Source organism: Nyctibius grandis, chromosome 5 (genome assembly GCF_013368605.1).
Source record: "Nyctibius grandis isolate bNycGra1 chromosome 5, bNycGra1.pri, whole genome shotgun sequence".
In the NCBI taxonomy this organism is placed as follows: domain Eukaryota; kingdom Metazoa; phylum Chordata; class Aves; order Nyctibiiformes; family Nyctibiidae; genus Nyctibius; species Nyctibius grandis.
In genome coordinates, this window is record NC_090662.1 from 86,941,199 (window position 1) to 86,969,001 (window position 27,803).

Consider the following 27,803-nt stretch of genomic DNA (forward strand, 5'->3'; position numbering starts at 1 on the left):
CACTGTCAGACTTCAGAGCCCTCCATGAGGAAGGACTGCCAACACAAATGTTCATGATGTCACACGAGCTGCTCTATCGCTCCAGCCATCGCTCAGAACAAACAGTCCCAAGACGTGAAAGGCCACTACAGTCTATGGAAAGCAAAGGATTTTATATTATAAAATATAAAATAGAATATATTATTTATATTCTAATATAATTAGAATTAAGATACTCTAAAAAGAGAGGCAGAGAGGAAAGAACAGTGGTAATCGACTAAATGCATTTCTTGATTTGGTGTTAACAAATGAAAAACCAGCGAGCATCTTTCTCCAGTTAATATACATTCTTAGGACAGACTTCACACACTAACTGGAAAGTTTACCTGTGCTTATCTGAAACTGCCTTTCTTTGATTCTTCTTCTATTTATTTTACAAGCCCTTCACGTTCATATCACCTATTGTGACCAGAGCATATCTGTCACTGATGCCTGGAAATTTCCTCCAAGGCACCAATTAATTTCTGCATTCAAGCTTTTGCATTTAGAGCCAGGTAACTCTATCAGCCCTTAAAATCTGAGATAGCATCTCTGTAGATTCAAACTCATGGATGGATCTCCCTGGCTCAGCAAACAAACACCCACCCCCCAAAACAAACAAACAAAACCAAAACCAAACAAAAAATCACCAGATGCTCTTGAATCTGGTTGAAGGGAAAGAAGTGACATGAGCTAAGTAAAAAATGTTATCACCAGACAAAAACTGTAGTGTTTCTTGGGCATTAGTCACAGACAGTCTGGAACAAATCTAACCCACCTTTCTTACACGTGGAAGCCGAATCGAGTGTCCAAAGCCCACCCTTAACTTCTTTGGCCTGTCTTTCATGAGAGGAAACAAGATAGGGAATGACGTGGGAATAATCAGCTCATTTATATAAACATTCCTAGATCAAAAAGGAATATTTGATCATTCAGAAGAGTGGCACTAAGGAAGCTGTTAACTCAAAGCACGTGGGCATCAATATCATGACATCTCTCTTAGGTTTGCTTTTTATTAAATAAACATTCAAGGGAAAAAAAAAACCAAACCCTAGTTACATCTAAGAAGTTAGATATATAACATTTCATTAAAAACATCTGAGATTGCAAATTCAAACATTCAAAAGATAGCGTACGACATAATTATGCTTACAAACACTGATTCACTGTTTTAGATAGCAATCCATTAAGATCACAGGAAAGACAGATAGAAACTTTCTGGGCTATCAAGTTTCTGCCTAAAGTTCTCATCTCCTTAACCTGCTATTATGAATGATTAAGACAATCTGATCATTACTTTTATCTCAGTCCTAAAAACCTTAACCAAAGAAAAGACCCAGAGGCCCCTAGGTCAAGTTCTCATGAGTACATTGAATGACTGTAAAGGAAGCTGTTTTGTCACCACTCCCACTAGCTGAGGATGTTTTGGGCTGGGTTTTTTAAGTGCGTATCAGTAAATTTTGCAATACACTGACTTCAGTTTAAAAATCAACATTTTCCTTAGCATCATGTTTCCACTTTCATTTCAGAAGAGACAATATATAAAGCAAATCAAAACATGAAATAAGCACATATATTTGCAGCTGCAAGTTCCCTTCCATTAAGGAACTGTACTAATTCACGGCCAAGAATTTTATCATGTTTGATCACAGATCAGTTACAGTTTCCAAAAGAATAATAGAATTTAAACATCTAAACATGACAGCTTGTCCAGGCATGAACACAGATTTTAAAATTCTGTGTTTCCAAAAAGTCTGCTCGCGTGGCTGATCACAGCCCAAGTCAGGAAATCTTAAGGTTAATCTTAAGGACCTTCTCTCTTGTCTATGTATAATATAAAAGAAAACGAAAAGTCTAGATCCAAGGATGATGGTAGCTAAAATACTGGAATGAAAAACATTGAATTTATGCCTCAGTCACTGCTATCCACAAGTATACACCATCCATCAACCCTGAGTAAGAACATCACCCATTTTAGGACTAGATATATACACTACACATAGCAGAAGAGAAAGCTGAAATAAAGACTGGATAGATTTAAGAGGAAGGAGACATACAATCTACCTTTATTACTTCACTTAAAAATGTTCAAGAACTCTCCAAGAAACATTTAGGTTTGCTGTCTCTCTCTCACCACATCACACGTATCCAGAAAGCCAGGTTTAGGTGTCCCAAATTTCAGTTAAGCCCCAGTGCCTCGTATTTCCCATTAGCTGGCTCTGACTCCAAAGGTGCCTTGCCAAGAGGAGACAACAGGCTTCGATCCTTCGATTCCAAGTGGAATTTAAGCTGGAATATGTGCTTTAGTGCTGGCACCCCAGTCCATCTAATTGTCACACTATTTATCCCACACTCCTCTACTACACCGCTTCACACAAACATGGCAAGCTTAGTAAGAATCAGCATTTTGTATTCTGCAACCCAGAAGTCAGTTTTCAGTACCAATATGGCACAGACAATAATTCTATTTGCCTCTGAACAGATTTCTCAGTACAGTCTTTGTAATGAGGCACGTACAAAGCCAGTGCTGCCTAAAATAATCAAATTGTACACACCTATTTGTATACCTGTTTGCTTCTGAGCAGTGCTAAATGGGTTGCCTTCTCTACAAGTCAGAGGAAAGACAAATGCTCTGCAAATCTGAGCAGAAGTCTTTTACTGGGAAGGGTAGGGCTCCCCTTCCACCCTTACCCCACTTTTAACTTCTGAATCTCTGGCGTTCCTCACGAGCACACGGGAAGTACAACATTAAATCCTTTAATAGAAAATGCTTATTCATTTGCAGTTTTGTGTAATCAGTAGACAATTAGGAGTGCATTTAAGAATGGCACTTGCATATGAATTAAGTTGGTCTTAAAAAAAAAAACCCCTCAGTAATGGCATATGAATTATGTTGCAACATTTCACCTTGTACAGAATTCAGAATAAACAGAAATGCAGCAAACTTCAGGGTATGTTCACAACAAATATATTTTCAGAACTGTCTTAATAAATAACAAATACTAACTAGTCCACAGCTTCCCTGAGAATAGGTACATAGCAGCAGTAACGTATCAATTACACATAACAAAGTTTTACCATCATCCCGATCTGTAAAAATTCAAGTTGCCTATTTATTTCAACTGGTCTTACCACACTTCTAACCAGCCAGAGCTCCATCCTGAACAAACCCCCATTTGTACCTTCAAGAACGACACCGGCTCAGGCTGAACAGGGACCTTATCAGCTCCTTCTGCCCAGCCAGCGCCAAGCTCCACATCACAGCTAAAGCTAGCGGCAAGTCAGCCTAGGCACCAGAGGTACCACGTAAAGCATCTATATGGCTTTGCACCTCTAGAACAGAGTTGTAGCACCACATTTCAGTTTGACTATTGGAACACAAGTGTTTGTAAGGCACAAGTATTTTATTTATTGATCAAGATCACTAGCCAAGTTTTTACAAATAAAAGAAGAAAATTTTTGCAAAACCTGGCACATATTTGCAAGTCAAGAAAGAAAAAGAAAGGTTAAAGCTATAACAAATCGAAAGTCAAGCAATGGTTACAGAGGCTGGCATATTAAGAAATAGTCTGCCTGTGAAGACATCAGAAAATATTCTTAAATATCCACAAAGAACAGTGTCAGATGCAACTCAGGCTGCAGACTGTGCTGTCAGAGTCAAACAAAGTATTCCATCCCTCTAGGCTACACAATACTATCTTGAGTGTGTATATATGTACACACACACACAGATATGTATGTATAAAGATATATGCATATGCGTGTACACACACATCTACAAAAACATGCTACAAGGTCTCAGGTCACACTTTGAGCAGCCCAACCAACATTAGCTTTGAATTACTTTCAAATAAGAAAGGGAATGGTTAGCTGTTAAAAAAAAAAAAAAAGAAAGCGCTCTGCAGATTTGTGTCCGGGAACACAGACTCCTCTGGCGCTAATGACTGAACTGAAAGGGTCAGTCTGTTACCCTGGGAGGGCCGAGCACCCTCAATTCCCATTAAAGGCAGTGGAAGCAGGAAGGAGATTATCAGTAATCACTACAAAAAGAACATAAGAAAACCAGCATTTTTTAACACACCTTGACTTGTACAATATAAATTTTGAAATATCACTGAACGACCTCCAGGAGAAGTTAGAGGTGTTCATTGTCTCACAACAGTAAAATGTAGAACAGCCCAGCACAAGTATTCCTGTAACCATCCCACTGACAGACTCAAACTAAAATTCCAGCCACATGTAAAATATCTTATCTTGCAAAATATCTTGCAATTATAAATTCACCCAAACACACTTAAGTTCCTTATTAACACAAAATACAGTGATTAGCTTTTGTCAAGAGTAACCTGTGGTTAGCATCACCAGTAAAACTGAAGAGAAATGCACCTGAGAACTCTACCAGCATCCAACATTTTTTTTGTCACTCACCAAGCGAGCATCAGGGGAAGTATTTCAGTATTACCAATATTGAAATAGCCCTGTCTGCATTGGGGGGTGTGGGTATGGGGTGGAAATGAAGCAGCATAGTCCACTCTGCAAGGAAACCCAAGTTAGATCCATTAGCTGGTAAGCTCTAACAGGCCCCAATAACAAAAAGAAAGAATCTCTTAATAAAAGCACTTAAAACTGCATTAATGGAGGCAAGGGTGGACAGCACATAAGACAAGGTTGTGCAGCCCTTTTTAATCTACACTTTTGCACAGAGGTCTGCACCTTTCTACAGCTGTCATTTCAACTGAGATTTAATACATGAACATAGACAAGGTTTCACAAGCTTTACTCTGCACGCTACAAAAAGCTTGAGCATGTTAATGTTCTGCCTATCTTCCACGACTTCAAACACAAACAGACATTGGTTTATTTAAAACTGTATAGTAAAAGTAAGCACAAGAGACTAGCAGAAGTATCTGTACTCCAGGGTGAGGAATGACTTAGGTTATTGCTGGTGCCGTGACTGCAACTCCAGCATACAGAGATGCTAGCAAGGTATCATCAACCTGCTGGGAGTGCAATAATTCAGAAAACAGTTAACCTTCGGCATTCAAACACTCAATTCCTTCCCCCTCTGGAATTCATTTCACAAACATGCTTACAGACAAACTTATTCAAACATCAGTCAGAAGGATGCTGCTCAGAATAAGTAATGTTCAGTTTTGAGGTTCAGTAGTAATTGTTCCCCTACATTATCATAATTTACACAAAGAAAACTAGTCTGCAAGCTTATTCAAAGAAACAAGAAGCTGCTTTAAAACAACAACAAAAAAAAAACATAAATCCACCAACCATCAGTGACTCAATCCTCAAAACACATCAAGTGATACAGCTTTCCAGCAGACATCACCATATTTGTATTTCACACATCTTTTAACAAAGCTGAGATATTTCTAAGAGGAATAGTTGCTCTTTAAACCATCACCAGGGTCTGTCTCAGGAGTTCAGCACCTATTAGAAAAGCATCCTGAGTATATCTGAAAAGCATCACTCCTACAGAGTTAGACAAAAAATCCCATTAAAAAAATTTAATGATGCAGAATATAATTTTACTTTATTTTAAAATTCAAACCAAAGCATAAATTCTCACTACAAAACAAAGCCAACTTAAGCAACCTACAAAATACAAATAAGGCACTTTAACCCTGCATATTTCACTGGCGGGTTAGGGGTGTTAGACAAGGAGGTCTTAGCTATGCTATGAGCTATTTCTGATACGTGGAGGGTTTGTATTTTTCCAGCCTTGTGCAAGGGGAGACGGAGAGCCTTTAACTGTATTGATGCTCGTAAATATCTTCTCCCTAATTGTTTTCAGTAGTTAATTGTAGTAAAATTACGAGCACAGTCATGCAGCGATAGGTCCTGGTCAGTGGATGCTTCAGATAGAACAGTAACGTCACTAAAGCATATCACAACACAGTAACCCACTGGGAAATGTCTTCCTAACTAGTATCAGATTTAAAAAATAAAAAATAAAGCTGTTTTTTCTAATCCTCAACCTGCTTGGCATAAGAAAACTCTAAACTTCAACAAATAATAAATACAAATGTCTAAGGATTTTAGAAATAGCTTCACTCATACCTTGTGACATACACGTTCCACAATCAGTGTGTATTCCTATCTCACACATCCAGACTTCATCGTAGCAGTTTAAAACTAAAGGGTTGGGTTTTGGAGGGGTTTTGTTTTGGGGTTGGTTGGGAAGGGAGTGTGTTTTTGTCTTTTTTTCCAAATTCCCTTCTGTTCTTCCATTTTTAGGAAAATACCTACTCAGTACTTCTCAGTCAGATCTATTTTTACATATCTTTCCTGTTTCTTCTTAGATGACGACCAGAGGTTCGGGCTGTCTGTAGACCCCAACCATTCATTCTGGCTGACAAACACTCAACACAGCACTCCGTACCAGGACTTCGCTAACCTAATGTCACTATAACACTTCACACACATACAGACTTTTTCGGTGACCAGCACCACCAGCTGACACGAAGTCTTTTTCCTGACAGCTTCCAAGATTAAAAACGTGATTTCCCCAGCCAGACTCTCACGACCAACACCTTCCCTGCGCTCCGCGTTACACCTTTCGCTCAGCAGCCCTTAAGGCGGCGTTAGGAAACCATCCGGCCGGGACGAAGGAAAACACTAACGAAGGACCGCTTGTTCCACCAGCGGGAGAAGCGAGAAACGCCACCCGCCGCCGCAGCGGGCAGACAGGGCGATGTCCGTCAGCCAAGGGCTCCGTTAAGGACCACGGACAGGCTTTGCCCGGGCCGGTCCCCGCGGGCCGGGCCGCCGGGCGCGGGAGGCAGCGCCGGCGCGCGGCAGGGGCTCTCGCGCCCCCTAGGGGTCCGCCCCGGCCCCGCCGGCGCCCCCCCCCCCCCCCCCCCCGCTTCCCGCCCGGGCCGGCACCATCGTCATCATCATCATGATAATAATTAATTATAGGCTTGCAACAATTACACACAGCCACTCCGAGGGAGAAGAAAAGCAGCTCAAACTCTTCGTTAAAAAAAAAAAAAGGAAAAGCTCGATAAAGGGGCACAGCAGTCCCACCTCCCACCATCGCATTTAATCCCCAAAGTCAGCTCCGAAAGGAAAACATTGATATTCCTCACAAGTTAAAACTTGGAGAGCCATCACATTTACTTTTTTTTTTTTTTTTTTGCTATGTCTCAAATCATTACCCCCATGCAGAGAGCTCCCGATGCTACCACTGTACTTGCAGCAGGGCTTAGGGCAAGCCAAGCTGGGAAAAAAAAAACAAACCCCAAAACACACTAAAAACCTGAAAAACTACATAGTCCAAAGGAGAGGCGTTTATTTCTGAGTGACACTCTGACTAACACAGAAGAGACTTTGAAGAAAGGGTTTGGTAATTCATCGAGGAACTTTCTCAAAACAAGCAGAGAAGAAAAAATGCACACGGAGTAAAACCCGACTTCCACTTTGTTATCTGAATCTTTACATTTATTTCCCTATGCGCCAAGCTGTATATCTCCCATTAGATTATCTAAGTAAATCTCAGGATTGGGCTCAAAACTTCAATTGCAGCAGCGTTCTTTTTATTCTCAAACCACAAAGGATGCAGTCACCTCACCCCCTTTCAAGCCCTGTGGCTTTCAGGCACCAGAATCCAGCAACCTTTCCAGTTCCAGGGTGGGATTTTTTTTTTTTATATTACTTTTTAAAGAAAAAAGCCCAAGCAATATTCCTTCAATTTGCAAAACACAGCTATGTCTCAGTCTCTTGCAAAAAAGGGCTGGAAGGCAAGCACAGTAACAGCAGATCAGGACAAATTCATACAAGTGTCGCAGTTAACATCCAAAACATGTGTCACTGTTTTTCCCCTCCAACCCCCAACAAGCTTCTCAAAACACATTTCATACACAGGGTCACTGTTCTGGCTGTTTATTTAATTAACATGACAACCCAGCGTACACAGGATTTCTTTCAGTTCCTCAGCTTTGCATTTTCACACTTCAGGCAGAAAGAGCAGAAAGTCACTACTGTATTTTACTTTTTTTGCCAATATACCATAATACACATTTCTTGATTTAACCGATTGACAAAAATAGATTCTAACCTATCTTGAGAGTTTCAGCAGCAGTTTTTACATTTTTGTGAGGCTGAAGGAAAAAAAAAAAAAAACACACAACAGAAAAAAAAATCTCAGTAGAGCGGGTTTGCGTAAATGAAGCCATGCAAAAGAAAATAAAGTATTACGTCTGGAATCCCTGGGTGATTTTTCCTGGAGCCTTACTTAAATATTTTACACGGTTGTGTTTCAGCAAGTCACCAGATGACATAACTCCTCAGTATTCCTTGGTTTCTAGTGACCTAAACGGTAATGCCAGCAAATCTTATCAGAGTAATTACAGCTCAATAATGCTTATTAACAGAAGTATGTATACAGTCCATAACACTGCATGCCTAATAGGAGACCATAACTTTGACATACATAAAGTTCAGTATCGAGATTTAATCTGCCTTCTCTTCTTCAAAATTTTAAATCTCTGTATGTTGCACTCAGATCTGTCAGGCCAGAGTGTAGGATACGTAATATTAAAAACTGGTTATAAGATAAGGGTACATCTGTCCTGTTTTTAGGACAGAATTATAGACAGCCAGGAAAGGGAAGGAAGCAATGTGTTCCTGGCACTTACAAAGCTCTCACCGTCAAACAATGAGAAGAACAGATAAAGCCCTAATTTTCCCTTGGAAAAAAACAACAAATACATTTATTTTTCTCCTACGTTTCTTAGATCTTATCATTGAAGAGATATCTTTGACTATGTGAACTGTTACAGTATTGTCTTCTCAACTCCACAGACAGGCAGCGATAACGACGGTCCCGGCTCACAACTTTCCCAGGCTACAGACTGGGAACAGGCAGAGTCACCACTCAGAATCCCATGAAAAATGGTCAAACGGAGCAAAAACCCCTTCACTGCTGCTGGAGGAAGGCAGAGGAGTCTGGCATCAAAGCTACTATCTGAAAAAGTAACTTTTTAAAAGGGGAAACAAGCAGGGAAAGATGTGGCAGCACAAAACAGCTACCAAGTCTCAAAATAATTAAAAATAAGTGACACTCTCAGGTGTCCCTCAGCAAGGCAAACAGCTTTCTACTTCTCCAACCGCCCATAAGCAGGAAAAGAGCAAAGAGAAATAAGGAATGAAAATGCGTAGAAACCCTCTCTGCCCCAGGAGGCAGGGGACACGGATGGAAGTCGGGACACGGATGGAAGTCGGGACACGGATGGAAGTCGGGACACGGATGGAAGTCGGGACACGGATGGAAGTCGGGACACAGAACTGCTGGCCTCGCAGCTGGAGACATCAGAGCTGGAGGAGAAACTCCTCTGTCCTGGTGCTACCCACCACCAACGCTGAGATCAGGGCTTTTCAGCAGGGCAAGACTCAGCACCTCGCTAGTGCCTTGTGTCACCCGCGGGTTTGGGGACTAGAAAGTACGTCAAACCCTGATGTGTGCTTTACCCGTGACAGTCTTCTAAGGAAAAAAAATCTAAAAAGGCTAAGCAAATTGAACTACTTGCAGCAGCTGCTCTAGCTCATTTAACAGACACTTGTAATAAATCCAAGTTAGCTGAAAGCTTCCCATTCCACCCAAATAAAACAAGCAACAAGCAAAGCTTAAAAGCAAAATCAGGAGTCTTCGGCACGGTTTAAATTGTCCAGCTACTATCTCCTGTGGAGTATTTTACCTACCAAGGCGAAATCATCCCTTTGGACTGCTGTATGTCAAGATTAACACACACAGATCAGAGGCACAAGCTCCAGAACACACGGGCCATATAATATTTTAATGGGAAACAATAAGACATAGAACTCATTTCTGCCCTCCCCAACCTCCTCTCCACACTTTTAGGAAAAACTAAAATGTTTTTTGCAAACATGAAGAAGAAACTCCAAAAGCCATCATCCTGGATGTGCTTGTGCATTCACCACAAAAAAAAAAAAAAAGGCATTTGTTCGTTCATTCATTCACTGTCTTACCCATCCATTCACAATTTCTCTCTGCAGCCTCTTTCAAATCTGGGTGAGCAAGCCCTCAAGGAGCTGAGCATCCTCAGCCAGCACTGATGAAATCACAGGGAGACAACACTCAGCTGGGAGCAGGATCAGGCTATTATAAAGCACACATTTCTCAATGAGATCTACATGCACACCAGACTGGAAGCTTTTAATCCAAAGAATTCACTGAAGTCGAGAAAGAGAGAGAACATATACAAAAATCAACCACAAAAAATAGAATAAAATGAAAAACTAGTAAAGAGCACTTTCAGCAACAAAAGAAGGTTATATCTTGGTGTGGTTTGATTTTGGATGGTGGCTTTTTTTTAATGAAACAGTTTTTCTTCTTGAATTCTTTTTGGAACTGATAAGCAACTAAGATGAGACGTTTCTACAGACGTTTCATAATTCATGCCATATGCATTTCCAGCTACTCCTACTTGCAGCTTAAACAGAAGTATACTTTTAATTTTAAATATGTTAGTACCTCTATCCGTGAGGTTAGTTTGCAATTCCTGGTACTGTCCTTTATATCATAAGGCCACACAGATTCAATTTTGTATTCCAGTAGGAAAAAAATCAGATTATAATTGGGATGTGTGTGACTGAAAAAAAAAATAAATTCAGAAATCCTGATTTTCACAGAATCTCATATTAATACAAATAGTCAGATAGGGACAGAATCTCACTCTGGAAAAATAAAAGCTTAATTAAATGCCCAGCAATAGGAAAGATTACAAGAGAGGCAATGGGAAACATCTCTAAAACTTCACCTAATGTTATTCACAAAATGAAAGTATGTATTTCAAAGCAATAAAGTAGATCCATTTCCTGATGAAAATTATTGGCAGCTCCCAGACGTATTAACAAGCTATCTTTCGGACCGGAAACATTCAGGGCATGTTTTCTAAAAACAGGGGGTGAGGGAAGGCCTGGTTTTGTTTATAAAGCCCTCATCTCTATTTTTAACGTGTTATATTTAAAAACTGTCCAAAAGAGAAACATTTACCTATGGTTTCTTTAAGTCTACGGGGAGCTGATTTTTGCTATGAACACAAACTTTGTTTGCTATAAGGGAGTCCCACTTCTCACAGCATTTCTTCAAGGTCCTGACAGAGCTTTGTTTCAGCTTTTCAGTTTTTCTGTCTTGCTAACATTTATTTAAGAGGACAGCTTTTAGGGAGGGAAGTTCACATACACACAGCCACACTGTGTCAAAAAAAAAAAAAAATCAGACAAAAAGTCTCCCCAAACTCGAAAGTAGTCATCCATTTCTAATCACGCAGTGACGCAAGCAATACCAGATCTTGCTATTGATTAATAGTGAGTGAGAACAAAAGAAAGAGAAATTTGCCAAAATCCTGCAGCGGGTGAACAGAACAGTCACCAGTTCACTCCAGTCCAGCTCCACAGCTTGGAAGCGGGAACTGCTCAGGGCAAAGCTGACCACTGTCCCTAAGTAACACACCACTGCGGGGGAGAGAAATATACCTTGTTACCGATCACCAGTTTAACACCCTGATATATATCATGGTTTCAATTCCCTCCATAAGAAAAGGGAAGGATGTGATCACAAACTAGTGAGCCCTACTCCAAATGATTACATTTAGAGATGTTAACCAAAAAGCTGCTTTTACTTGAAGTGCGAGAGTAAGTGGAAATATGTTTAAAACCTTAAAAATGACGACCATAAGAAACCACCAGAAACGCCTAGCATTATCAGGTAAGTATAAACAGTTTTAATTTCTTGCCTTAGATATCGTATTTACCAATTGTTCTTACACCCTTCTCTCTCTCAGTTCCTATTAAAGTCAGAACCGGGTCAGCTTTCTACTTTTTCACACTGTATTTGCCAGGACACTGTGGTAAATATTTATTTAAACAAAAATGTTAAATAAATAAGTACATTTGTTGTAAAATAAGCCTCAAGTATATAAGGTTGTCAGGCCCTCTTCTAGAAAATGTCATAACCAACCACAAAGGGATGTAATCACACCATTTCCAGAAACAAACTAGCCACCCACACCATATGGTTAGATGCCATCACTTGGAAAATGCTGAGCTGCTTATCCAGCAAGCAACCTGAAGGAAAACCCTTGGCATACGGCAATACGCTTCAGTTGACCACAGTGCACAGAGTCATTTTCAATACTAATTGAAAAAGAAAGCTTAACACCATTTGCCACTTATTTTCCCCCAGGTTTTCCTTTCCACCGCTGCGAGGGTTGCGCTTTCAATACGCTCAGTTACACTCGACCCATCAAACAATTCTCTTGCGGGGCAGCCTTAAATCTCCAAAAAAAAAAAAAAAAAGAGAAAACACTTTGAGCGCAGAACCAAGCCGACCTTATGTCCGTGGCAGGACTCTATACAGCTGTGCAGTGAAGATAATGGCGTTTGCTTGTTTCTTTTTACATTTTTTTTTTGATGTGTGCACTTAACGCATCGCTAGTACAGAGTAAGTTTTCACTCATCCATTCAAATGACGACCTCTTAAAGGAAACAAAGTTGAGATAAATCGCGTGTGCCTCGGTACCGGTTCCCACAACCACAGCAGAGCGGGAGCTATTGATTACACACGCACAGGAACAGCCATTGGGGAGGCAAAGTGCAAAGATGAGCACCGCGCTGTGCGGGCCAGCCTCAGAGGACACGCTATCGCCCTGATAAGGGACTTCTCCCACCGAGGACAAGCTACTTGGCTCACACACACGCACCTTTAAAGGTTAAAGCAAGTTTAATAGGGCTAAGCTACCTTTCCGGGAAACTACAGGTTTGGAAAAGCGAGGCTCATAAGTGATGCTGGGAAACCTGAGGGCTGCGCTGAGGGCAGGTTCCCACCAGCTCCGAGCGCCAAGGGAGTACCACCCGCCTCAACTTTCTGCCAGGCTTAAGAAAAGCAAGCGCCGGTGGTAGCTGGAAGAGAAAAGCAAACCCCGAGCTCTCTCCCCATCGCCCCCAGCCGGGGCAAGTCCGGACAGCCCCCGCTTCCCCCCGGCCCCGTCCCGGGGCGGCCGGCCGGGGCTCTCCGCGCCGCGGGGCGCCGGGGAAAGCCCGCACCGTGCTCGGCCCCTCCGGCGCAGCGCAGCCGGGAGGGCACAGCTCCCCGCGCCTCCGCCGCCGGCAGGACCCCCACCCGCCAAGTTTGGTGCCCGTCCCCCACACCAGCCCCTGCCCTACCTGCTCCCGGGGGATGCAGGGCAGCGAGGTCCGCCGGTGGGTCTTGCTGCTGCCAACGCCGCCCGACATCTCGGGGGAGATCATGGAGCTGGACCGCCGCCGCCGTCTGAGCACCGGGGCTTCGTCCGTGGCCGGGGGGGCGGCGGGAGGCTCCGTCAGCGGGGCGGCCCGCCGCGGGGTCCAGAGCCGGTCGGCGTAGCCGGCCAGGAGGATGCCCAGCAGCCCCAGCAGGTAGGCCAGGTAGGGCCGCCAGGACGCCGGGACCCTCTCCAAGGCGACGAGGGACGTGGTCCTGGCCGCGCTAGTCACGGCGAGCATGAGGACGCCCTGCCTCAGCTTCAGCACCAGCCATGACACGGCGGCCAGGCAGCTCAGCACCACCCCCGTGGCGGCGAGGGAGAGTAAGTGATCCTCCCCCGCCGCCAGCGCCGTCTGCGCCACCGCTTCCCCCCCGCAGCAGGCGGCCAGCAGCAGCGCCGCCGTCCGCGGCCGCACGCCGCCCCGCAGCAGGTAGCGGCCCGCACCGAAGAAGGCGCCGGCCAAGCCCAGGGGCACGGCGCCGGGGGGCAGCCAGCCCCAGCCCCACGGCCCCGCGCCGCCCTCCGCCGCCAGCTCCCGGCCGCGCTCCCCCCGCACCAGCCTCACCAGCAGGGCCAGCAGCACGGAGAGGGAGCCGGCGCACAGCGCCGAGGAAAGTTTCCGGCGGCGCCAGGTCTCCCGCGGCGGCGGCAGCGCGGCCCGAGAGGCCGGCCCCCCCTCCTCCGCCGCCGCCCCGCCGCCGCCCCGCGGGGTGCCGGGCTGCCGCCCCGCCGGCAGGCAGTGCCCGCTGCAGCCCGGGCTCCGCGCCTCGCCGCCGGCCATGGCCTCGACGGGCCTCCCTGCGCACCCCCGGCACTGCGGGCCGTCGCCCCGGGGCTTATTCCCAGCCGGGCAGGGGCCGGGAGCGACCCCCACGGCGGCGGTCAGCGGCGGGCGGCCGGGGGGCAGCCGCGGGGGCGGCGGGCCGGGGGCGCTCCCCGCCGCAGCGCCGGCATTTCCTGCGGGGCGCGGAGCTCGCCCCCCGCTCGCCTCCTCCCCGAGAGCCCAGCGCCGCTCATGAAGGGCTTGGGAGCGCCTCGCTTCCTCCGCGACCACCTCGGGCTCGGAGGGGGGGTGGTAAATTAAAAATTGAAAAAAAAAAAGTGCAAAAGAGGGAGAGACGCGGGGAAACCCTAGACAGTGTAAGAAAAGGGGGCGAGGAGGGGGAGGCAGATGTACCACCTCAGAAGTGCTGCTTAATTTCTAGGCCATCATTTCCCTCACAGGCGCTCCCTGCGGCGGCAGTGAGGGCGGGCGGCGGGGAGGGTCCGCGCCCGGCCCGCGGTTGTCCCGGCCTTCAGGGTCCCGGCCGTGCCCCGTGGTCGCGGGGAAGGAGCCTCCCGGTCATCGCGGACCGCGGGGAAGGAGAACTGACCAACAACAACAAAAAAAAGCCCAGAAAAAAACGCAACTAAAAGGCCAGCGGAGCCGGGGGCAGAAGTTGCGAAGTCCTGCTGGGAGGGCGAGAGAGAGATCCGCGGGAGGCTGCTTGGGAAGAAGGGAAGAAGAAAAGCGTTTCCCTCCTGCACGCTGCTGGGATAGTCCTTGAGTTTTGGACGGAAAAGCCAAGTGATGTGAGCTTCCCCCAGCCGGGAGAGAAGTCTGCCAAAGCCCAGAAGCAAACCTGAACAGAACACTGCACCGAAAAAGAGCAGCGGAGGGGGGTGGCTGGAGGCGATAACGAAGCAGGAGACTGCCGGGGAAGGGGGAGCTGCCACTTTCAAAACGGCCGGACCGATGCCTGGGGAAGGGCTGCGCCGGCCCTGCCCGCCCCCGGCGCGGAGGAGGCTCTGCTCTCCGCACCGGCGGGGGCCGCCGCGGCTCCGCCTGGGGCCGGGGTTCCCCCCTTCCCCCCCGCTGCCGCCCCGCAGGAGCCGGCGGTGCCACCGGGCGCTGGCGGCCAAGGCATAAATCCGCCTGTCAGGGAGGGGGGCAATTACGAGGCCGTAAAAAAGTCAGAAAGATGGATGTTTATGAATGGTTATTACTATTTTTGTTGTTTTAATGGGAAGCCCGAACTAGAATCCCAAAGCCAGCGGGCTACAGTCCTCTAAAGCGTTATGAACCTCTAGGCTGTGGCTCCATCCAAAACCCACCGCTCCCTTCTTCTAAGCCTACCTCACACTCACGCCGACGGGCTCCTCCGCAGCGTGCTGGGGGCTGCTCACCGGCCCGGACCCCCGGGCTACCGAAAATCGCTATTTGCATGAGTGGAATCAGGTGCAGACTAAAAAGCCATGTAAACTGAGGGCCTTATTCTTAAAGCCCCGGGTCCCACCGAAGGGCATGGAGTAATGTATTTAGCACATAATAATACAAGCCACAGAAAAATACAATCACCAGCTGTGAAGTTGCAGAACATTAAGAGTCAGGAAACTAACAGATTAGAAAACAGAATTTCCCAGCCCTCTTCCACCTCACACATACACAAATCACTAATTTGAGACAGATTTATAGCCTTTACGTATTTATTGGTGTGTCTATCTGGATATCATGCCTATCATCCAGGATCGGAGTATCTGAAATGGTAGCATTAGTGAAGCATGGTTTAGATTTTTACTAGAAATGGGTCATAAAAACTGAGTATGTTTTTAAATAATAGTTTTCCAGCCTATTATGGAATATGGATTTATTAGTCATTTTTATGTTTGAAGCTTGGTTTGAAAACAGCCTAGATATTGTTAGCAAAGTTTGGCTCTGAGGAATGGAAAGCCTCTGGTTTTTTTAAAGGTTAAGGGTCCAGATTAAGAACAGCTGGAAAGGTTTACAGTTTATTCTGGTGAGACAGCAATCAGCAGGTTGCCAAACACACCTAGAAAAACATAGCTGGGTTCCATCTACCCCAAGCATCATCATCCCAGAGGCAGAATCAGGGCCTAGATAGCCATAATCCTATGACTCCTAACTCCTTTTCAGCTTTTTGTAAATAAGATGTATCTCTTGGATATTTTTTAAGTCTAGATGCACCAAAAGAGTGCAAATAAACTGATACTGCAATACTGGATGACAACACATGCAACAGTTGCAGTTCAGGTAGCTCAGACCTTTGACCTAATCCTTTGTACCAAGTAGCATTCATTTAGATCTTAATTTATCTCCACTTTGTTACTTTACAATTAGATTTACTGATATCAGAAACGTTGACACTTTAAATAGTCATAAAAATAACAGAAGTAGAGGAATAAACACTCCCTACCTTTATTTTTTGCTGCACACCCCCTTTAAATGTATATTACTTACATAGATCAAAGCAAATGATGTCTATATTTTTTTAATTCCTTAAGCTAAAGCATGAATTATTCATTTTAGATTAAAAGCAGCAGCCTTTTCTGGTTGGACAGATTCTAGGTTAGTGTAAAGGAACTTGTACTCTTTGTAATAGCTGTTATAATAGTGGTTTGAGCCTAATAGCAAGGGTTTTTTTTCAAGACACTTTTGAACTCATTAAATGATTGAAACACATTTCTGAGCTCTCTCTGGATCTCTGAGGTTCCTGTGAGCCCAGCTGGCAAAGTGGGGTTTATGAGTGTTAGGCTTCACCGAGGATCAGGGCTTTGAGCCATCAGTGGCTGAGCTTGCCTGAACCTGGCAACTCTAAGCCAGAGACAGCATCTCTGGCTCACATGTCTCACATGAAATGGACTAGACATCCTCAAGCCATCTGCTACATTCTACATGAAAGTTTACAGAAGAAAGTAAAATTTTGATTGTTTTTTCTTGGTATCTTGATTTCCACATCAGGGAGCTTTTAGATAACATGATGAAATTCAAGGCTCGCAAAAACAACTTCAAAAACTAGCACAAACGTGATAATCTTTAGATTTCCTAGAAGCACAGCCTAGACTCTTACCGGTTTATTCTTCTGAGCACTGAGGTTGTATATTGAACAGTATATGGGAAGTTGAACTTTGCTGTGCTGAATACTGTGTGGGAGTTAATCAAAATTAGTTCTTCATGTTTCTGGTTTAAGCAATGTAATTGTCTCTTACTCATCTACTGATTATCTAAGGGTGTTTTAAGCATCTAAGTTGTGAAAATCTTTAACAAAAAAGGCAGCAGTGATGTAATTTTGGCATCTCCATAAAAATCAATACCAGGTGGCAGAATGTGGTAGGTGATGAGCCAGACAAAGTGAGTTTCACAGAACATGGGAAATAATTGACCATTTAGGAGACTTCCCATGCAGAGGGAAGTATAAATTGTATAAATGTGCTGGAGCAGTATCAGCCATTCACCAAAGAAACTGCCACTTGCAGAAGATCATGCTGTAGTGAAAACCTGGCCATACCCTTCTATTTTCCATTTGGAGAGCAATCTTCCATGGTAATAGTAGAGATTTCTTAGAGACTTCAAAGGAGACAAACCCAGGAAGTTTCATGGTTACCATCACAGAAAGGTCTGGAAAAAAATAAAGGTGAACATCCAGTTAGATAAGAAAGTCAGAGTAGATTTACCTGAAAAAAAAGCAGTTTCCTCTGGACAATGAAGAGCAGGAGATGGACAACAAGGAGCAGGAGATGTAGGGAGGTTCTGGACAACTGACAGTTCCGCAAGGCATAATTGTCTGTCTCAGAATCACTTCTTCCTTAGTAATAATGGGCTCTGCTGTCATTTCTTGGTAAAGCAACCCATCTTCTCTCCGAAGTTAAATGGTAAATTAGTGGAGAAGATGAAATGCCTTTTATTCATTACTATGTCCAGCAGGTTGTACTCTTATCTAATCCACTCAAGGGACTTTTCATGAAGCATCCATACAGGACACGTGATTCTCCATCTAAATGGGGGAAAATGGCTTCCCTGACCATTAAGAAAAGGAGGAAACATAATGGAACTGCTTAGCCCAGCTATACTGATCAGACAACCACCATTTGTTTGGTTTGTCCACACTTCCCTACGGTCTTTTCTCATACCACTGCTGGATTGCAGTCACAGTAAGCGGGCCACAGCTGATCTGGGAAACCACAATAAACATGTACAGGTTACACTGAATGTCCTCCCAAAAGTAATACAACAAAAGGAAAGTCCCAAATCATTCAGAAATGCTGTGATCAAGCTGAAATGAGAAGAGGCTCATCTAGGGGTAAAGCAGCAACAGCGAAAAGCAAGTAAATTCCACACCATATCATACTGGAGAGTGCCATGGGGGGAATAGAGATGGTCTCTATGTCTTGTTCATCCAGTTTCACCTGTATCACTCTTGGTCTACACTGGAGGTGACTATTCATACATTTTGATAATTTCTTTCTTCCTTGTAATTAAACTTTTCTTGCCTTCTTATGACCTTGCACAACGTGTGTGGATAATTCTATATGAATTTTTATCATTCTATTGGGTGAATATTAGTTTACCGAAGAAAGTTGTTTGCCTAATTTGTGAAATACACTGTGATTAAAACCTATACATGATGGTAATGTTCTGGACTTTATTGACACTTTTCTCTGTTAGGATCTCAAATTATTTTACAAACATTAAGGAATAATTCACACTACCTCTGTTTAAGTCATCCAAATCCTCAGAAGTTTGGGTGATGACCAGTGGGTTGCATGACAAATGTACAGATGTCTCTCTATTGGAGCACTTCACAATATGTTCACTTATGAACAGGAACATTTTTCTGACTTCAGCGGCATTTCACAAAGAATATCACATGAAATTCAATTTAAAGTTTTGAAAATGATAAATTCGTCATGTAACTCAGTAAGCATGCAGATTATTAGCTAGCAAAAGATTTTATCGTGTGAGTTGTCTCACTGATTCAATGATTTTGATAGTGAATGTGGCATTGAAACATATATACCATATGAATTAGATTAATTTTTATACCATTTTTCAGCAGGGAAATAGTAAATAATGTTATTTTGGGGTCGAGTGCAGCCATACTCACAACACCCACACTGCATCTGCTTCATTTAATTCATGTTTTCAAGGTTTTCTTCATAATGGGATGACTGAGGTATGTAATGAACAAAAATGAAGTCCTATATTGTGGAGGGCATCCATTTGATGACAAATACCTTCATCAAATTTATTCACTCATGAAAATTTCCACTGCCTTTCATTGTAGTGTGCGTAGAAAGAATTAAGATAACTGTATCAGGAAAACAATTACGATATTCATGCATTGTAAAGAATGGGCTGTGATTCAGATTTTGCTGAAGTATAGAAGTGAGCTTTTCAGTCTCTGAAAGTCTATTATACTTTCCTTAGAGGCACTTAAGAAAGTACAGACTTCATATTTCAAAACAGATATTATTCAGAAATGAATGGATTACTTTTAGCTTACTAGAATGGTCACGCTATGATGAAAGAGTAAAATTCCGGTTTTGGGAAGGAAAGGGTGTGACTGGAGCCTTTTGTAGGGTATCTTTTCTAGCTTTTGTATATTATTTTTTTGTCTATGTATCTTTTGTCGATACATATGTATGGAATATTGTGTTCGGGTGAATTCCCAGTGACGGTAACGCAACCTGCTTACAAGGTTGGGGTAATGTATTCAGAGATTTCTTCCCTATTTTAAATGCAAACCTCCACCTAGATTTAACTGCGGGGAAGTCACAGGTCGTTCATCATTTACACATAATTTTAACAGCTATTAAAAATACAATGTATTTTATGATGCCCATGAAGGGAAACTGATTTTCAAAGAGTGATACCATTTTATCACAACTGAGAGTTCATGTTTTGCATAGGTTTTTACTGCAATATTGAACATAATACTAGTCTACAGAAAATTAATCACCTGTGCTGTTGCCTATGCATATAAACAATACTTCAACAACGTACTCTCCTGGAACAAGGCAGGTTTACCTATGATATGCAAACAAGTCATAGTGCAAGTAGACCTATGGGAAAATGAGGTATACTGAGGCAGACAGAAATCCTTCAAAAAAACCCACCTTCCCTGTGAGAGCCCTGAGTGCAGCCCCTGTCTCCCTCTTCAGGGTTTGGCAGAAAGAGGGCCTTTCCCACTGACGTGCACCGAACCTCGTCCACACGGGCTGGCTCTCTAAGACGCTGCTGCAAGTATTGCCTGGTTTGGTAGGTAGAATACAAGTATTTTTAGCAGTGTCTTGTTATTTTTGAAAGAAATATTATATAGTGACGTGATCACAAGCACTCTTTTTTTTTAGATGGTAATTGGAATTAATAGTATCAGAATGATTGTCCCAGAAATTTGTTTTGCTAATTTTTGCTAACATTAGATAAATTTCTTTCATACATGTACGTTCAGGAAAAAATAACTGAAGAAATTATGTATGTTATAGTTTTGAAGCTTCCTGAAGTATCATTTTGTAAGTACTAGTTTTGAAGGGAAATATTCAAATCCTTTTAGAAATAATAATTATAAATACTTTGGCTCTTTGGTTCAAATCTGAACAGGACCCTCTGTTTATTTTCTGCTTCAAATGGGGTTTAGTTTCCTGATAGCTAGGTTAAGGTTAACTCTTCCACTGTTCCTTTTTTTAATTAACATGCAGGTACTCCTAGATATGAATGATTTTCTTAACAAACTGTTCATTCAACAAACTTAAGTGGATACAGAAATGTTTATAGAATGGGGCCCTACTTCCCACAGGCTTTCGTTTCACTGTATTATCCAGCTATGTGGCCTGTAAAGACCAAGTATTCTCTTGGATGTTCTCTTAACCTATTTTTTTTCTGATGCTTAAAAATACTCTGCATAAGGTGCAAGAAGTCACAAGTTCATCAAACAGGAATTTTGGTGGTGATGCTGAGCTTGCTTCTTTAACATAACCTGTTTTGTGACAGTCCTGGGAGATGACCCTGGAAAACCCTGTGATATTTACTAACATGTAGTACTGTCTTTGGTGCCAGTTCCATTTTGTCTTGTGTCCCAGAGCTCACACTACCAAAAATGTTAGCAAACAACTATTATTTTTAAATAGTTCTGTATGTACACTGGGTTCTATGCTGTTTGGTTTTTTTTCTGGTCTTGTGATTTATAAGTGTGTACACACCCTCTTAACAAGGCACCCTAGGAAATGGGACAGATATTTTCAAAGCATCTTTTCCTAGTAAGAGAAACAAAATGTGTTTCTGCTTAAATAGCTGAGAAACAGAAATGCAGGTTGAAAGTAAGTTTTAACTAGTGTATTCCAAGCAAAATGACAAAATCTCTCAGAGTAAAGGGATGCTGAGAATGAATACTTGTCCTACTGATTAGCCAAAAAAGTAGCTAAATTCGTTGAAATAATTCTCACTTGACATGTAATGCACACAAAGTTACAGGCTCATTAATGACTTACTAATGGCAGTCTCCCTTTGAGTCACGTCAGGAAGCTGCTTTTAGAATGGAAAAAAATTGTAAGAGCAAAGTCTTAAAATAATATGCAAGAAGCGCAAGATCTTAAATTGATCAGGGATCAAATTGTTGCAGTTAGATAGGTGTCTAAAGATGCAAATAAGTAGGATTTTCAAAGACATTGTTCATCTTAAGATGTCTGCATCCAAAAATTCTTCAGCTACCCCTACAGTCTTCTGCTTCCAGTGTTTAACCAGGTGCCTAATGTTTCACTTCTGGGCATGTCTAGGAGTCTTTCAGTGTCAGCAGAGCTGAATTCTCCATGTCTAATTCATGCCTGGCAGGATCCACAAGCACAGTTCCTCTACCTGTATTGCCTGAGGAACTGTATCCCAAAGGCATGTGGTAGGCACATGTAGCGGCTTCCCAAAATCACTAGTCACAAAATGTAGAGTACTGGGTAGCAAATTCTTCTCATTCTTCAACGTAGTTCCTTAAATTCCTGCTATGGAATATTTTGCTAATGTTGTAAACTTTGTTGATGAATCTGTTTCACTTTGCATAAATAAATAAAAAATACCTGTGGTAAAAAGAGAGAGATGCAACGAGTATGATTCTGCAGCCTTGTCACAGGAACGTTCATGGAGGAGCAGAGACACCTGGATCCCAGCCCCTGTTCCAGAGGCTGGTTTATATAAGATTCATAATGTAAATGTTGAATATAAGATTAAAATGTATTTAAAATACATAAAGCAACTATTGGAGCAGGGACAGGTATCTCTACCCCCTCGTGAGTGAGTATCCCTACTTTTTATGGTTGCCAGCTTCTTTGCCTATGTGAGTTGCACACCCAAACCTTCATATGGCTGGAAGCCACAATATATATCCATGCCCTGTGTGCTGGGAAGCAGAGGGAAGCAGGATCTCTCAGCAAGAGTTAATTGTGGCTCTTCAGGAATTCCACCAGCCCTTTACTGGGTCAGACCGCATTAGCCATGCAGTTGTGTCCTAAATCAATGTAATAACATCACATTCAATAGCCTGGGCTGCCAGACTCCATCCCACACAGAAACTCAGATTACTCAACAACCCACTGCACCGACTCATGGCACCAGAGCTAATCACACAACCAAGATGCTCCTAGAAACTGTCCTTGACCTGCTCAAGAGCTGTACATGGTTCAAGGGCTGTGCGAGTCTCTCTTCTCAAGAGGGAGAGGTCTCTATTATTTTCTTCTGATTTAGAAAAGAACTTCTAGCCACACATCAACGATTAAGGCAACAATTTTTTTCAGTAGTATATAGCATATATATCAGTGTCTTATCATGATCGTGATGTCTTTCAAAACAAAGAATCCTTAATTATTTCTTGTAAGTTGGCCCCATTTCATATCACAGTGGGAGGGGGTTGAATGGCCTCCTCCATAGCTTTTACTACAGACTAGTGATTAAGGCAGGATACGCGAAGGTGTGAGAGAGGTCTGGGGTCAGGAAAGGAAATTAAACCCAGCTGATTGTGCTTTTTGTTCTGTGACTTCTAATGTAAAATCCGCGAACCAACCCCAAAAGAGGGATGAGAAGCCAAAACTTTCTTTCCTCCTTTTCACTACTCCCAGGTGTATTCCTGCTTTATTGGGCTGCTGCAGAATCATACTTTCTCGCTCACTGTCTCTCGGGCTTTGTGCATCCCTCATGTTGTAACTCCCTCTTGGGGATTTGGTCCCAAGTGACTGAAAAATTAATATATCAAAAATATCCATAAAATAATTCCAGTTTTTAAGGTTTTATGCAAGATGCAGCCTCACTGAAAGCTCCATCTTGTAATGACAGTTAGACACATGAGCCTTTACAGGCTCCTTTTGAGAACGTTATCCTAAAGCCCGAAACCTTGACATTTTTAATCAGTTCCTTTTAAGCACAAAGAGGATATAACTAAATCTAAGATGATCTAAACACATCCATTTTAATATCAGGTTGTTTCATATGTTTAAATACTATGTCCCCTACCAACACCAAAAGGAGCAAGTGACATTATCCATTTCTAAGACTGTGTACTGCTGTGTAGTATCAGAACATTTACAGATATTATGTAATGTACATGTACAGATATTAATGCTGCAAGATCTCACACCTGTCATGAGATTATTTTAATGGTAAACTGAGAAATTCACACATGTGCTCAAGTGGCTTGCAGGCTCACACACCACAGAGTAAGATTTAGGCGTGGTACAGGTGGTTTTAACCCCAATAAAACCAAGGGAACTGCATATTCCCATCTCAAATCTGAACTGACTCACACAGCCATTCATATCAGCACAAGAACACAAGATTTTTTAACAGCAACTTTGTGGAGCTTAATGGAATTCATTTCCTAGTCACACTAACTCCTTCAATTTGTTTCCAGGTTTAATACAGGAACCATATGGAGAGAGGCACAGAAAGATAAGTAGGCGTTGCATGCCATTACTCACCATCTGCTTAGGCAGGCTGTGCTGAGCTGAACAAGGAACAGGTCACGGCTCCAACGACATTCACAGGTCAGAGCCTCTGTAAGAACCACCGTGGACTACAACAGCATCTGACTGCCAGGGAACGCGTGGGAAGGTTTTCCTGGGGTTACTGTGTGAGATGAGGGCAGCAAGTGGTTGACTGGTGAGGGAGGGGTGGTGGATGCAGGTAAATAAGTGCCTGAGAAGCAAAAACCTGTGTTGAGAGAAGGGATAAAAAGTGAATGAGTGATACAGGGACAGACGGTAAAGGCATAAGTGATACGGCGGTGTGAGATGCTGACATGCAGATTTTGGTTGCAATACAAAGCCTTACATTTACCAAGAGTTGGAGATTTTGCCCTAGGTTTCATAACCTTATAATGTAATATTATTCCAGCTGGCATTTTATCAGTGAGACCCTTTCTCAGCATAAATTACAAAAATATAAATGTATGTATGCATAAATGTTAAATCATATGGCATGCATTTACTGAAGATTTATAGATGAACTTATCCACTGTAGCGCTGTGTTCTCGGAGAACCTGCCCTGCACTTTCCTGCACCTGCAGAGAGCTGGGAATGGGAAGATAATTATGAGCATTGAGAGTCTAAGCCAGATGTTCCAGGAATGGAGAAATTTCATCGTTGGTTGGCTGGCCTGTAAAGGCAGGAAAACAGAGAAAGGAAGTGTCCGTGTTTGAGCTGGCGTGTGCCACGCAAACCCTTGCCTAGTCAGTGCCAGGCCTCTGCTGCTGGCAGCTGGCCGCCGTTGTGCTCTTTGCCTGGGGTTATTACCACAGACCAGGCGGGTGCAAAGCCAAATACAGAATGTACGGGGAAGGCTGAAGTGTTAAAGGAAATATGGTTGTGAAATAGGAGCGCATGCAAATGGAGGGAGTGCAAGCCTTGTATGATATACTAACTTAACACCTTCCACAGTGCATTGCTTCAAAAAGATTAGGTGTCGCTTCTGTGCTTGGATCACTTAGGCTTATGCATTTTAGCTTTTATCTGAAGAAGTATGTAAGAAAATATTCAGCAGGTATGTTTACGTCTTATATGTGTGTTTTGTTGCCAAGATTATTCATATTTTTCTTTTTAAGCAAAAGGAACTAAATAAAAGTTAGTCCCTATCTATTAAATGACCAACTTTGGACTGTTTTTCCCAGTGTTGGAAACATCCACATTCACTTCCTCTCAGCGTATTGAGCAATACCAGTAAGGCAGTCTTGCGTACAATTTAGAGCAAGAGTTTCCACGTCAACACAGCAGCCTTGATTCTTAAAATTATATATTGTAGATTGAGGAACAGAATATATTCTAAATCATACGTTTCAAACACTTTTTTTTCCCTGTTCCTTCTTCTCTTAATTTTCTTTTCAGAAGAGCAACTTGGATACACAGTCTGTTTAATAATAATGAATAAATCTTTGTCAGCCACTTTCAACTCCTTTTTCATTAATTCATGCAAAACTGTCAACATGTCAGTGAACTGCAGTGCTTGATTTCAGAGAGGTCTGAAGGAGGAAGGAAAGCATTATGGCAAATATATTATTGAAAACAGGAATATCTCAACTGAATTGCACAGAGATGCATTTTAAGATTAAAATAACAAATGCTCAGAATGAATGAAAATGCCTAGATAACGAAGCAGTGACAGGCACAGAAATGAGACTGTTATGAAGTTAATGTCTGATTGGAATGTGTTCTGACAGAGTTCATGCTTTTTCACTCTACTGTGAAAGATGTGGACTTCTTTATTTTCTATTCTCAACTGATGAAAAATCACTAAGCGATTATAGTGCAAGTTCTGTGATATGTAACTATCCAGCCTTTGGGTGGAGCAAGACCCTTCTATCCCAGTTTGGGCAACCTCTTCGATCGTGACTGTGGGATACCTGATGCTGGAGCTGTGTCCAGAGTCTCCACAACACCATATCCCTATCCATATATCCCTTCACTTCTCAGACATATCCCCCACTCCACACATTTGAAGGAAGGCTTAGAGGATGGCCTTACAAGCTGATGTCACTTGTGTCTCTAACAGATTCTTCCTCTGCTCAAGGAGGAGGTTGATGAGCCACTTTGCAGAACTTAAGCCATTTACTGAGGGCAGCTGCTGTGGTCAAGAGCTGAACTGCAGATCATTCAGCAAGGCTGCGGTGCCCAGAAAGGCAGCTGAAGGCACATAAAGATGTCAATGAGAGAGGCAATCCCTTAAAATACCTTTTACCTTAAACACCATTGTTTACAGGCTTAATTTAACCAAATGAACAAAGGGGTATCTGTCAGTACTGTTGTTAGTAGTTGTGAGCTAGTTTTTTTGGAGAGGTCTTTTTTTTTGTTGTTTTCTTAAGTAAAAAAGAGCAAAATCAGAAGTTTCAGGGAGGTAGAAAAGACCACATAAGCCACTTCTTTGCTTCAGGATTAAGGGTGGGAAAAGCCTGAATGGCTGATTAAGAGAAAGCTTCTGTGAAATAAGGAAACAACCAAGATGCACCATGGACTAAAGTCCTTTCCCTCAGGATTGTGTTTCATTAATTAGCACTGTGTTAATAACCATTTAAAAAAAAATTAGGGGATATTCTACCCTTACTTAAAAATTACTTAGGTATCCTTCCTTAAGCCTGCTTTATTAGAAGTTCATCATCTCTGTAGAAGTTCTCAATAAGAGAGAGATAACTGGCATTACTTACTTAGATCTTCTTCCTTTCAGTTGCACATGCATAGAGTCTTACAGGTAGACAGTTTTGCATCACTGGTAGCTGGTTCTCAAGAGTCCAGGATTTGGCTAGTTTCCTATTTCTGAACAACGAACATTGTGAACAATTAATTAGAAGTTGTAACATGTTTTACCTCCTACCTGGTGCCTATTTGCAGAGCAGAATAGTTGTGCAGCTGAAGTTCTTGTATGGTGACTGAACATGGGAGCTGGGTTGTAACTGTGATTACTGTCCCTATGTAGCAGCCTGGTGAGGCAGAAGCAAAAGCAGCAGGCAGGCAGGCAGCAGCAACGCTCCCGTGCTTACCCAGCCAGAAGGAGAGATGCTTACATCCGATGCACTGCATGATGGATTCTGCAGACTGCAGATTAAACTGAATGCAAAATGACAGGCCCAAATTTGGGATTTAGTCTGTTACATTATTTAAAAATTCCTATTAAATTTGGAAGCTGCTGAATGTACCCAATGCTGTGCGGAAAGTACAAAGAATCAATTGAACCAGAGCCTGGACTGCTACAACTCAGAACCTGAGCCAGATCTGCCAAGTTTCACAAAAAATTTTAATCAACTTTGACTCTTCTACAACATTTCTAAAAGTTTAGTTGCACCTCCTCTAATTAGCAATATCTCACCTTAAGAGAGTGAGTAATGTTGGTTTTTTCCCCTTAGTACTTGTTTTCAATTTCTGTAGTATTTTTCTTGGGTTTAGAACAACATGAGCAGGGGCTCCACTCACATTTTAGTCCATTGCTGGCTAAACGAATCTTCATGCCCAAGTGAGTTTTGGAGTCAACCCATCCCCATTCATCCTACAACTTAAGGAAAGCTCTACTCATCTTGATAATTTAGAAGGGAGGAATTTGAAAGGCTTTTGGAGTTCTGAACATGCAGAGGTGAACCAGAGAATGCAGGAATCCGTCAACATATTAGGTAATTCAAGTTGCAGAGAGACAAAAGGGAAAAATTTAGAATGTGTGGTTCCCTCAAAGGGAAGGTACACTAGCAGGAGGCTGAAACAGGAGAATTAGAGTTT

The 27,803-nt window shown here is 42.8% G+C and overlaps 1 protein-coding gene across 1 annotated transcript in view; it reads right to left on the bottom strand.

Annotated features, from left to right (window-relative positions):
• The window catches only part of PDE3A (phosphodiesterase 3A), a 268,640-nt gene extending 254,561 nt beyond the window's left edge, over positions 1-14,079 (bottom strand). Inside the window, exon 1 of the mRNA XM_068400878.1 lies at positions 13,219-14,079. Within this exon, the coding sequence (XP_068256979.1) occupies positions 13,219-14,079 (861 nt within the window). The remainder of the gene's footprint in view (positions 1-13,218) is intronic.
• Between the last annotated feature and the right edge of the window lie 13,724 nt (positions 14,080-27,803).